Here is a 13,316-nt window from a genome sequence, read left to right as displayed (position 1 = left end):
TATCCTAGGAAACTGCAACTTACTGCTGGCTTCCTCCTTGTCCTACACAACTGCAATGGGGCAGAAGTTGGGAGGGGGGGAATCATGGGAAGCGAGATATGGGCCTGGAAGGTAGCTAGGAGCAGGGCCACACAAATATGAGGTATTCCAACCCTAAAATGTTACCTGAAGTAGCATGCCAGTTACAGCTTTCAGTGAGAGTCAGCCATGATCAAAATGACTCAGAAATATCTCTTATGTATTCAACAGCAGAAGTTGTTAAAAGCTCCTCTGTAGATTGCACACTAGGACCTCTAACCCTTACTTCTCTTTCCTGGAGGTTTCCAGCATTGCTCAATATTGCTTCTGTTAGCCTCCTGCTTTTCATGCACACCAGAGGTAGCTTCTCTGACACTTTTCCAGTGACCCGATAAGTGACATCAACAAGCTTCTGTTGGCAAGTAGCCAGATCTTTGAGAGTGTCATATGTGCAGCGACAGCAGCAGTGAGACAGCAAAAGGGGCATGGGCTCAGGTGATGCAGACCTGCATTAAACAGCTACAGGGCTGCCACTTTTTAATCTAGAAAATTATGGGCAGTCTAATTCCATCAACTAAGGCAAAGCTGGGAGTACATGCAACCACATATAAGCAAGTGGTGGTTTTTTTTTTTACATACCCTATTAGCCTAAGCACAATTTAAACTAAGGATGGGGTTTTTTGGCATACAATGTTTGTGCAATTCAAATAAAAAAAATTCCTTCAGTAGCACCTTAAAGACCAACTAAGTTTTTATTTTGGTATGAGCTTTCGTGTGCATGCACACTTCTGAAGAAGTGTGCATGCACACGAAAGCTCATACCAAAATAAAAACTTAGTTGGTCTTTAAGGTGCTACTGAAGGAATTTTTTTTATTTTACTTCGATCCAGACCAACACGGCTACCTACCTGTAACCTGTGCAATTCAAAAACCTTCATGTGCTGCCTTAAGAAGCCCTTCCTCCCAAAACACAAAGCTATTTTTCAAACTGACGACACCAGGGATTTTGTTCAGACAGACAGTTCTTCCTTTGCTGAAATATGGATAACAAGCATCTACTTGTTATGGACAGAGCTCCAAAATATGAACAAGTCAACATGGCCATAGTGCTACCAAATATCCGCAGCATACTGTAGTATTAGTGTGTCCAACCATATAGGACAGGTTGGGAACCTGAAGACCAGGGGCCAAATGGGGCCATCCAGGTCCTTTTATCTGGTTCTTGGGGCTTGTAGGGGGCCCTCTACTCATGAGGGAATGCAACCCTTGGGCTGAAAAAAGGACAGCTCTGGTTCTGATCCGCTCTTAGCCATAAGCCTTCGGACCAGTCACTATTTTTCTGTCTTGCCTACCTCACAGTGATGTTGTGTGGGTAAAATGGGCAGTGAGATAACATTCCATTTAACTTGGGAGAATTAAGAGGATGGGCTTTAGGGAGCTGAGACTGCAAATTATTGTATGTGTGAAAACCAAAACTCAGCAGAATACAAACAAAAATCATCATTGAGTTCTTTCTCTACTATATTAACATTTATATTCAGCTGTTGAATAAGCTTCCAAAATAGTGTAAAAGCCGTATTAGAATTTTGATTACATACCTGCATGGTTGATCTGTCAGTGAAAAGATTAGCTAGTGAAATAATAAAGAGAAAAGGGCAGAAACATTGCACAAATAGAAAGGAACAATGTCCTACATATATGGGGGAGTGATCTTCCTCTAAATGTCAAATGCATTTAGCAATAATTCAAAAGCAATAATTTCCAACATAGGTGGAACCAGATGCAAAATATTATTGCATCTAGTGATCTGAGGGACTGGGATAAATATTTTTCTTCTGTGAGCAATCAGAAAGATTAAACTGTTGTGCTGTCTTACACTGTTTTGCATGTACATGTGTGGATGAATATGTACTAAATACACAAGCAGGAGAAGTTACATTTAGGTATGTTCCAGAGTCAACCTTAAATCTAGTTCCGTTAATATTCCAATGGCTTCAACAAAACATTTTACTCATTCAGTTCCAATTCAATGCAACAGCTAGATGAGTTTTAAAACTAACTTCCAAAGTCAACTGAACTAGGATTTCTGACCTAGCTGTTAAAGCCCAGATGACCTTGTCTGTCTCTAATGTGGTTTAGCTAGTATGATATTGTGAACAAGAAACCTAATCTATCTCAAAGGACTGTTGACAGAACAAGTAGAAAATATTGCACACTGCTTTGAATTCTTTAGCAGAAGGATAAAATAAAAATGCAATGTTTAAATGTTGGACTGGCTTCTAATCCCACAAGTGACAGTAAACATAAGGCTAAGGTTTCACACGTAAGTCAACGTGGTAAGATTCGTGCAGTGGTAACTTTGCACAAGTTCACACATGAAAGTTCATCATTCATTGATCAGGTGTTATCATCCAATCTGATGCACCTGCCACCACACCCACATAGAGCTGATCTCCACTACTATCTCTCCCAGCAAGCAGCAGCAATGCTCAGCATTGGGAAGTCAGGCATGCAGTGTCACCCTACTTGTGCTGCCCCACCAACCACTGCTGGTAAAGGTAAAGGGACCCCTGACCATTAGGTCCAGTCGCGGACGACTCTAGGGTTGCGATGCTCATCTCGCTTTACTGGCTGAGGGAGCCGGCGTACAGCTTCCGGGTCATGTGGCCCACATGATCAAGCCGCTTCTGGCAAACCAGAGCAGCGCACGGAAACGCTGGTTACCTTCCCGCCGGAGCAGGGCCTATTTATCTACTTGCACTTCGTGCTTTCAAACTGCTAGGTCGGCAGGAGCAAGGACCGAACAACGGGCGCTCACCCCATCATGGGGATTTGAACCATCGACCTTCTGATCGGCAAGCCCTAGGCTCTGTGGTTTAACCCACAGCGCCACCCGCGTCCCTAACCACTGCTGAGGTCAAGCTAAACCAGGCATAGACAAACTCGGCACTCCAGATGTTTTGGGACTACAACTCCCATCATCCCTAGCTAACAGCACCAGTGGTCTGGAATGGTGGGAGTTGTAGTCCCAAAACATCTGGAGGGCCGAGTTTGCATATGCCTCAGCTAAACAACAGTTTTCAATGGAGACAATTAAAACATTCTGTTGACTGCCTTCAAATACTCAGTAACTATGTTTTGAGAAATCTGGAGATACTAAATTTTCTGCTAACCAGTTCAAAGGTTCTTTTCAAACGTGACAATAAACTCTGAGATTCTCTCCTATTGTGTGAATGAATGTTGCTAACATGGAGCGAAATGCAGAGGGATTTTTAACTTGGAAGTACATTTTAGCTAATATAGATCTTCCATTTGCATGGCAGCCTTATGTAAGCAAAACACTTAGCCTAGTATGCAAAAATGGCATTCTTTCTGCATTTCCAGTGTTGGGTGCTGTACCGAAAATATGTTATGGAGCTGTATGAACGTGCCCTGAGCAACGTAACTTTAATTAGAAGCCCATTTTAAGTATCCCTGCAGTAGCAATGATTTTGCATTAACTGACCTCTGTGTTGGCACTTCAGAAAATTAAACAGGATTTTAAAAGCAGTCAAATTGCTTTAAAGTTCAAGGTGAAAATAACCCTCAAAAAGTTCATCTTCCTACAACTCTTTCAAATGTATTTGTAGGAAATACACTATATTTTAAACTATAAGAGATCTGTCCACCATTCTTTTCTGTTTAAAGAATATGGCAGAGCTTTTAAGAGCATGGCAAAATGAGTCATTAGCAAGGAACAGAACAAAACCACATTCACCTACAAACAATCTGAAGTCCTGAAATCATCTCACCACAGAGATGACCTGGCAACAGCTTACTGTGCTCTAACAAAATCCAGGATAGACTGCTGCAATGAATTATACATGGGGCTATCTCTGAAAAGTGTTTGTACTTTCAACAAATTTGGCAGCCAACCTTTTAACTAGCACTGGCTGCTACGAAAATGTTATTCCACTGGTTAAAGATTTGTCAATGGCTTCTGTGTTGTTTCTGAACTCAAGCCAAAGAAATGGTTGCAATATTTATAGTGCTAAACAGCTTGAATCATAGTACCTAAAGACCGTCTTCTCCCACATGAACCTGATTGACAAATTATGTCAGCTTCTGGGGACCCTTCTCTGATTGTCCAGTCTTCAGAAATTAGGGAGATTACTATTAGAGAATTTTGAATTATGGTGCTGGAGGAGACTCTTGAGAGTCCCATGGACTGCTAGAAGATCAAACCTATCCATTCTTAAGGAAATCAGCCCTGAGTGCTCCCTGGAAGGACAGATCGTGAAGCTGAGGCTCCAATACTTTGGCCACCTCATGAGAAGAGAAGAATCCTTGGAAAAGACCCTGATGTTGGGAAAGATGGAGGGCACTAGGAGAAGGGGACAACAGAGGACAAGATGGTTGGACAGTGTTCTCGAAGCTACGAACATGAGTTTGACCAAACTGCGGGAGGCAGTGCAAGACAGGAGTGCCTGGCGTGCTATGGTCCATGGGGTCACGAAGAGTCGGACACGACTAAACGACTAAACAACACAACTATTAGAGAGATGGCCTTTTATGAAACTCTACAGTACATGTTTACTTCATGCATTGCTCTCTTTTGGGAGCAAGGGAGAAGTCTGTCCTATTCTCCTGTACTTTTAGGAGTCCTCTTTTTTACTGCTCTTCTGGTCCAATGAATTTATTGAAATTTATAAATTTAGTTTTAATTTCTATTGGGTTTTATCTTCATAAGGGCTTTCTTTAGATGAAAGGTGGCATAAAAAATTGTAAATAGATAGATAATAGTTTCTTGGGTTGCCTTTGCAATGCCTGCACAGAACTTGGCATGGTGATTAATCTGGTGATTAAGAAATGGAGGTGTGTAAGTTACATACTCAAGATTACAGTACTTGGGTAAGTGATATGAGCCATCCTTTCGTGGTCAAAATAGAGGTTGTATCCCAACGTCTCAGGTTCACAAACTGCTGCGGACTTGAATTCTAGCAGTGGTATGATGGACCACATAATCATTTTATCAGCAGTTCCGATGTAAGTGGGAAGTGCTTTTGAGGCCACAAATTGCAATTCTAAACAGGGCTCCATGTCTCTAAAAGTGATTCTCCACCCATGGCCAAAAAGCATCAATTCCAGGTAAGAAAGAAGTACATAGCAACATTCCACAACACCCTGTTAGCAGTTAATAATTTCATTGTTTTCTTCCACTGTATGCAAACCACTCTGGGAGCCCTTTTTTGGCTGAAGATTGGGGTAGAATGCTCTAAATAAATAAATATAAACAAAGAGCAACACTGGATGAATGGAATAACTGTAAGGAGATTATTTCAACAGGCATCCTCCCTCCTCCAATGCATCACAGAACTTTGACACTTACTTTTTTAAATGAAGGCATAGCTACTGAGCCAAACAGCTTCTGCACAGCGTAGGGAAAGATGGCGTGAGCCTTCTCTGCCTCCAGGACTTGTTCTTCTAGGAAAGAGACATGGTGTCCTACCATTTTCACAAATGCCTAGAAATTCCGGAAGAGAAATAAAAGCTAAACAGTCTCTTTTTTTAAATTTGGTTTTAGTGCTGCCCCAGTTTTATATCCCAGCTTTAAAAACATCTCTCCAGGGTCTCTGCTTCCTCCAATAACTCACGAGTAGTTTTTTGTGAGCAACAGTCATGCTAAATCAATGCGCGACATGTGAAAAGAAGAGGGCTGTACCAATTCTCCTCCTAGTCCAAGCAAAATTACGATGTATACAACAGAAAATAATATTTAGAATTTATTGGACTCCATTACATCTGTACAGAAAAGGATTGTCGAAAACAGCATTTTCTTGGAGATGTAATAAAGATAATGCTTCTTTAAAATACATGTTTTTACAATGTCCTATATTTACTAGGTTTGGGGAGAAAGTACTGGATTATGTAAACAGGGGTGTATGAAAAACGCTAAAATGTTCAGAGGATAATATTCTTTTGAACTACATATCTACTATATGGAATTTCACAACTGGACATCAACAACAACAATAATACCGTATAGTATATCTAAAAGCATAATAGAAACATCAAGCATTAAAAACCTCCAGATTCTCCTTGACATCTGATGGGAGAGCGTTCCACAGCAAGGGTGCCACTACCGGGAAGGCCCTCTGCCTGGCTCCAAGTAACTTCGCTTCTCACAGTGAGGGAACCAGCAGAAGACCCTTGGAGGAGGACCTCAGTGTCAGGGCTGAGAGATTAATGAATTCATCAATGAATTCCCTGTGCCCTTACTATGGCCAAAAGACTGATATTGCTGCACTAGAAAGATAAATGTGCAGATCCATTTATTCAAAGGACTGAAGACCTGGCTACACTTGCCACCTATGAGTGGATTGCTTACAGATGTAGACTTTTGCATGGGCACTTTCAAATGCTTTAATTAACTATGCAAATCTAATATAATATAATAAGAAATGCAAATAGGTTCCTTCAACTATCATACACACATATAATGTTAACATTCCAGACTCAATTGTGCTAGGAAGAATTTCCATCAGTGCACACAGAGGTTGGGTTTGAAATTTAAGAATTTATAGTCCTGATAACACAAAGACTTCTGAGTCACTTAAAGTGATATTAAACAATGCCATATGTATATTTCCATGTTTTGCTGCAGAAGCAGACTTCCTCAGGGCCATTACAAGAATGTGGCTTGTTAAAGAGAAAACATAATTCTGTTAAGTCACACAACCTTCCCTCACATAAACATCCAGCATTCACAACACACATGCACTGTGGAAGAGAGAAGCAGGCAGATTTGCTATTTAATAGAGTAAAATAAGACATTTGAATGTGCGTATGCAATACCTTATCTGTATTCATTTATATTCACACACACAATCCTCATAATACATATATGCACACATTCCCATCTCTCAACAAAACCATGCACATGCAACTATCACATACATAGAACATTCCCATTTTCAGTCTATCAGTTGACTTCAGGATTGGTTCAGCAGAGAAGGGCATTAGGTAGCACAAATGAACTGTACACTCCTCAAAGTGCCCTTAGGCTCTGTATGTAAATTCTAACACTTCTGAGTAGTTAGAATATTTATAAATGTCCCGTGGGTGAATCAATGGCCTAAGAGGTCTCATTTCAATCTACTGAAATACTTGTAGCCAATAGCTATGAAGATTTCAAAGACTGCAGATTGTATTTACCTGAGTTTTTATTACCTGGTTTGTTTGTTTGTTTGTTTTTTGGGGGGGGAGGCTGACAAAAGCATCGTATTACTGCAACTCTGCATGTTCTAGGCTTTAGTTTGATGCTTCACTGACCTCTTCACAGCATTCAAAAAACATGCAACAAGAATTAAAAGCTTCATCGTATCAGTCTTGCAGAGAGCTGAATAATGTTTTCATGTTTCTAGGCATCACGACCGGATTTCTAGGCTCACTTTTAAATCTTCAACACAAACGCAGAAAAGAACTTTCACATGCATAATCTTCAGGACAATTACTTGATGTGATAACAAACCTCTAGCTTATCCACTTTAGTATAGATGTTGTTCATTTCTATCACCTTGGCTTTAATTAGTGGAATTGCCTCATCCAAGAGTTGGGATGTATTGCTTCTAATCTGTATAGACAAGGGGGAGAAAAATCTGTATCAGAAAGCTCTAACAATAAATACCAGGCATCTTTCATTCACTATTTAGAAACTGAAGTACTATTACTGTGTTTTATATTATATAAAATATTATATCAGTACTGTGCACTTTCCTTAAGAAAGTTAGCATATACTGTATAAATCTCCTGATGGCCTCCCATTCAGTCCACACCTACTTATCCTCAATGATGCTACAGTATCAAGTGCTCCGTTATGAATTGAGAACCATGAAAATATTCTCCAGATGTTGCTGCACTACATCTCCTGTTACCTGATGAGAGTTCAACAAGATTGAGAGGACAACTGGTTCCCTACCTTTGCTTTTGAATCTGGGCACATGTATTTGCAACAAAAAAACCACATACCGGTATTTTCACACAACAATACTGTACAGTGGTACCTCGGTTTACGAAGGCGATCCGTTCCGGGGAGCTGGTCGCTCCCCGAGTTTGTCGCTTGCCGAAGGCACGCTTCTGTACGTGTGCAAAACGCCGATAGAGCACTTCTGCGCATCCGCGCGCGCGGAACCCGGATGTAAATACTTCCGGGTCCGCGGCGGTCGCTCTCCGAGTTCGTCGTAAACGGAGGCGGTTGCAAACTGAGGTTCCACTGTATAGATATTTGGCTTTCCGTTCACCCTCGTAGGAGAATGAATGCCATGTGTATCAAGTGACCATTAGGCAGTGTTTTTCAACCACTGTTCCGCGGCACACTAGTGTGCCGCGAGATGTTGCCTGGTGTGCCATGGGAGAATTACTTTATATATAGTCAATATAGGCACAGAGTTAATTTTTTTAACATTTTCTAATGGTGGTGTGCCTCGTGATTTGTTTCATGAAAGAAGTGTGCCTTTGCCCAAAAAAAGGTTGAAAAACACTGCCATTAGGCATTCTCCAACTGACAATTAGTTGCCTTCAAAGCTATCCAGTGAAGACTCTGCATAATGCTAAGATAACATATTCTTTACTATAGCACTGCAGAACCTGAAGCGCTCCAGATGTTGTCAGACTCCAGCTTCCATCCGTTCCACCTAGCATGGCCAATGGTCAGGGATAGTGGGCGTTGAAGTCATACAACATCTGGAGGGCCTCCCATTTCCCACCCTGCTTTACACCAACAAAAGATGAAGCAGACAAAGGTGGTATCATCACCATTTGACATCCCTTTGACCCAGGCCTTTGTTATCCAAACATTTACAAAGCAACAGAGCACTTCACGGACTAACAAGGTTATGATGGCAAGAACTCTAATCCATAGAAACTTATGCTATAATATAACTGTTAGTATTTAAGGTGCTTCAGGACTCTGTTGTTTTTACAGCAGCAAACAAGCATGGCTCACTGTCTGGAAATATTTAAAAATCAATGGTTCAAGGACAAGGAAATGGAGCAGAGGTTAGAAACTGACCCTTAATTTACCAGAGATAAGCAAGTGAAGGTTGCTTGTTAATGCTGAAAGAAGCAACCTCAAAAGGCCTTTTGCAAAGCCAACGTAAGTACATTGAAAAGAAATACAGTTTGAAATGTAGACAAAACAAGAAGATATTAATCTACAGAAGAACACTGAAGGCAAGCCCTATAAGGTCAAAACGGGCATCTTCCTCCAGATGCAGAAATATATAAGAATCAAATAATGATAGAATTATACTGTTGGAAGGGACCACAAGGGTCATCTAGTTCAAACCCCTGCAATGCAGAAACCTGTCCCTCAAGAAGTAGAACACCTTTTTGCCAGAGATTAGCAGGTTGAATTAAGAACCATACCAACAAAGAAACCACCATAGAAATATGCAGCAAGCCCTTATTTACTCCTCACCCGTGCACCCCCTTTGCTAAGAGAGAAATTCCATTCTATCCTCCACTCTTAGATAAAGGGAGAGTGTTGTGAACTCTGATGGGATCTTCTCTCCTCTCCTCTCCTCTCCTCTCCTCTCCTCCCTTCCCACATGGCAGGTACTTGAAAAATAAGATAATCCCCTTTCTCTGGGAGAGGGGAGTAGCCAAAACAATCTGAGCAAGGTAGATCCTCCTAACTAGCTCAATTGGTATTGGGTGGGTGGGTGAGAAGAGGGAACAGAGGGTTCTGTGTTTATCAGGGAAACAACCAGTATGAGGAAGTTGCCACTGCTACATGGGAGAGAATGCCTTTGATTTTTTTTTATAAAGAGGGCATCTGTCCCTTCAAAATACTTTTAGAAAAAACACCCCTTGATATTTTTGTTTCTTCTTGCCCACATTATTTTTGTCCCACTGATCTGACACAGGATGAGAGAAGGCAGTAAAGTCTTTGTGTGTGCTGGTGCATGTGTCTGCCTGTCTTGAGACTGAATGACAGTTCTATTTTCCCTTTCTTCTTTTGTGTCTACATATTTCCCGCAGTGAGCCTCAAGCTTGCACACTCTGCCCTTCCCAGCCAGCATGGTGACAACAATTGCACTAGACCAGGCATCCCCAAACTTCAGCCCTCCAGATGTTTTGGACTACAATTCCCAACTTCCCCAACCACTGTTCCTGTTAGCTAGGGATCATGGGAGTTGTAGTCCAAAACATCTGGAGGGCCGCAGTTTGGGGATGCCTGCACTAGACATTTTCACTTCTGTTTTAAACCAACCAGTTTGCTGTGACATTCACACTCAGGCAAACTGTGGTACAGTGGAACCTCGGGTTACATACCGTCCTCCTTACGAATGCTTCGGGTAACGAGCTCCGCTAACCCGGACGTAGATCTCCCTAGTTGCGAACTTTGCCCCGGGATGTGAGCGGAAGTCGTGCACCGGTGGTGCAGCAGCAGTGGGAGGCCCCATTAGCGAAAGCGTGCCTCATGTTAACAACGGATTTGGCTTAAGAACGGACCCCTCCAGAACAAATTAAGTTTGTAAACGGAGGTACCACTGTAGCCTTAATTATGGTTGGTGGAAACAAGTCAACTTCAAAAACATAGGACTGGCTCACATGTAACACTAAACCAGCCTTCACAGGCCCCGTGGCCTCCTGACGTTTTGGTCTACAACTCCTAGTTTGCGAACCCTATGCCGCACCATCAGGAGGGAACCAAAAAAATGAAAGCGAAGATGTAGAGATCCCAAAACATGACTGATGGATGCCAAGACGGACTTAGGTATAAAACAGCCCAGTGTGCCATCATTCTACATCTAAACCCTTCTGCTTCGTAGATTAAATGAAATAAGTCTCAACAGGTTTACTATGTTCAGCAAATCTAGCTTCCCTGGGCTAGATATCATTACATCAGTAGGCTGTTTTTTAAAACCCTCAAAACATGAGACTTTGCTGATTAGTTCTGTTTCACACACCCTGCTGATCAAGGCTCTCACATCTACAAATATGTGAATTTGATAAAAATGTATGGCTGTGTAAAGAAAATCTGATGTCGTACATATCTAATGTGATAGATCTCATTTTATATATTTATATAGCCAGCACTCTCAGTTCAGCCACATCTTTGCCCAAAGATTGTTTAAAGTTAGGATTCTCACAAATCATAGGAACCAACAAATTTATGCAAATATATAAAGAATCATTGAGCCCAATAACTGTAAGAACTAAACATACCCAGAGAAACAGGATACTGACAGCAGTGAAACAAATTAATGTAGAATGTTTTATTGACTCACTAATTAAAACGATGCATCCATTTCTTCATGACAACAAACAGAAGACTATAAATCCCTTGGTTTGTTTTTATGTGCAAAAATTGGAATGAATCTGAAAGATGACATGAAATTTTATTGGATACTATTTCATACACTGCTGAAAGGAAGCTGCCACTACAGGTATTTAGCACTGCCAAGCAGAAATTCAGTAGACTAAGCATAATGCTTTGATGCTGCCAGATCAGGTCAATAATTTGTATACAGCCTAATTATTCATACTTCAGATTCTCTAAAAATGTTTTCATGGGTAAAGCAAAGATGAAGCAAGCAAACAAGCCCCCACTGAGGAAAGGGATTTGGGGTGGGGAGGAAGGATCTCGAGGGGGCACTCAGTTTATTGAACCAACTTAAATGATTTTTGAAAGTTTTAAATAGCTGAAATGCCAATAAAATGAAGTGTACCTCTAAACTCAGTATAGGCAAAAGTTTCAATTAAACTTTCCCTATAGGGAAAATGAAAAAAAAAGAAGTGGCTATTCCTCCAGTGGCCCTGAAACTTGCAAAAATATTAGAGCCACAAATTCTAACCATTTTGTTTGAACAGTTCCAAGCTTGAAACTTAAAGCACTATAAGATTGATCAGAATAAACCTTTGGCCACTTGCAGAGTTGAATCAATTTTCCGCATTCAATGCAATATTAAATCAGTAACAGGGGAGTAAGCAACACTGCCCCTGTTCCAGCTGTTATGAGTAACATAACTTTAAAGTCCCAAGAATAGTGGTTTGCGCAATTCCAAGCACTGGTACTTACCTTTAAAGGCAGCCCTACATAGCTTGGGACCTGGATAATGCTTTCACCTACATCAACCAGCCTGTATACTAATATCTTCCCCAAAGGTCTTCCTCTGGGTGCTGCCGCCACCATTTGAAGCAAATGGGAGAGGGCCCTTTTAGTTGAGGAGCGTTGCTTGCAAAGCCCTCTCCCTATGGAGGTTTGCCTGGCAAGAATGCAGATGTCGTTTAGATCCCCAGGCTTTTAACCTCCACTGTAATTTTCTCCTGCTGCAATAGTCAGTGTTGCCTTCTACTGTTTTTGCTTGTTACTGTTAACCAAAATTTTGAAATGAAGGCAGTGTAAAAATGCTGTCTGCATGTGATAGGGTTGAAAACAACGGCAAAATTTCACTGGAAACCAAAAATCCGATTTAAAAAGAAGCAGGATTTTAATTTACTCACCTATGGAGAGTTGTTTTGCTTCTTCAAATCACACAACTGTTTTCCAACTTATGTAAACATTTAGACTAGTATCACAACCTTATCCATGATTACTCAAAAGTATACACCATTCAATTCAGTGAGGCTTACTTCGGGTAAGTGGGAAATGAGGATTTTGTGAGCTGCAACTGTCACAGGGAATTTAGAGGTGGCAGGCGCCGGATAGCAATAGTTAAACAGAAGGCTAACTTACTGTTTCAACGAACTGTACTAATTATGTTATAAAAATATTTGATGTCTTTCTTGGGAAGAGCTGCTGCAGCATTGCTGCTTTGGGTGAGTTTGAGACATGTCATAATTTTCTTCATTTGCACTTGCCTAACTAATTCCTATTAAAAAGGGGCCAAGCTGGGCTGCTGTGACAACATGCAGCAATTCCACTTCTCCTGAGCATTTCCAATAGCACTGCATATACAGCAGTGGCGAGGAAGGATGCTGATAGCATTCTTATCAATTGCAGCTTATCACTATTTTGGGACTGCATTATTATCAAAGCCATTATTCAGCCACCCCAGCCCAAGTCTTAAACCATCAACTGGGGGGGACGCCAATCATCGTGACAGGTCAGCATGGAAACTCATGAGAAATGCGCTTTGCGACCCCACCAAATAATAAGGGCAGCAGTGCTAACAAGCAACTTTTCCCCAAAATGACCTTGGGGTACCTGTTGTGCTGAATGGCACTAGAGTTTAACCTCTCTAGAATCTAGAAGAGGGAACATACAGAATTGGGGGGGGAGAGAGATGAACCTGTCAGAGTGCTTAAACAAC

General features: G+C 41.3%; 1 protein-coding gene across 4 annotated transcripts in view; it reads right to left on the bottom strand.

Annotated features, from left to right (window-relative positions):
- BCAS4 (breast carcinoma amplified sequence 4) overlaps positions 1-13,316 on the bottom strand; it is a 48,164-nt gene that overhangs the window by 26,013 nt on the left and 8,835 nt on the right. For 3 of the 4 annotated variants that reach the window (XM_035121287.2, XM_035121286.2, XM_060277307.1), the window contains exons 3-4: positions 7,529-7,630; positions 5,387-5,521 (exon numbers count right to left, since the gene is read on the bottom strand). In XM_035121287.2, the coding sequence (XP_034977178.1) occupies positions 5,387-5,521; positions 7,529-7,630 (237 nt within the window). Of the gene's footprint in view, positions 1-1,616; positions 1,649-5,386; positions 5,522-7,528; positions 7,631-13,316 lie in introns of all 4 variants that reach the window. The other variant, XM_035121285.2, reaches the window with a different exon arrangement.

Source organism: Zootoca vivipara, chromosome 7, assembly GCF_963506605.1.
Source record: "Zootoca vivipara chromosome 7, rZooViv1.1, whole genome shotgun sequence".
NCBI classification, from domain to species: Eukaryota; Metazoa; Chordata; class Lepidosauria; order Squamata; family Lacertidae; genus Zootoca; species Zootoca vivipara.
The sequence above is the reverse complement of the archived record's forward strand: the minus strand, read 5'-3'. Positions and strand labels throughout refer to the sequence as shown.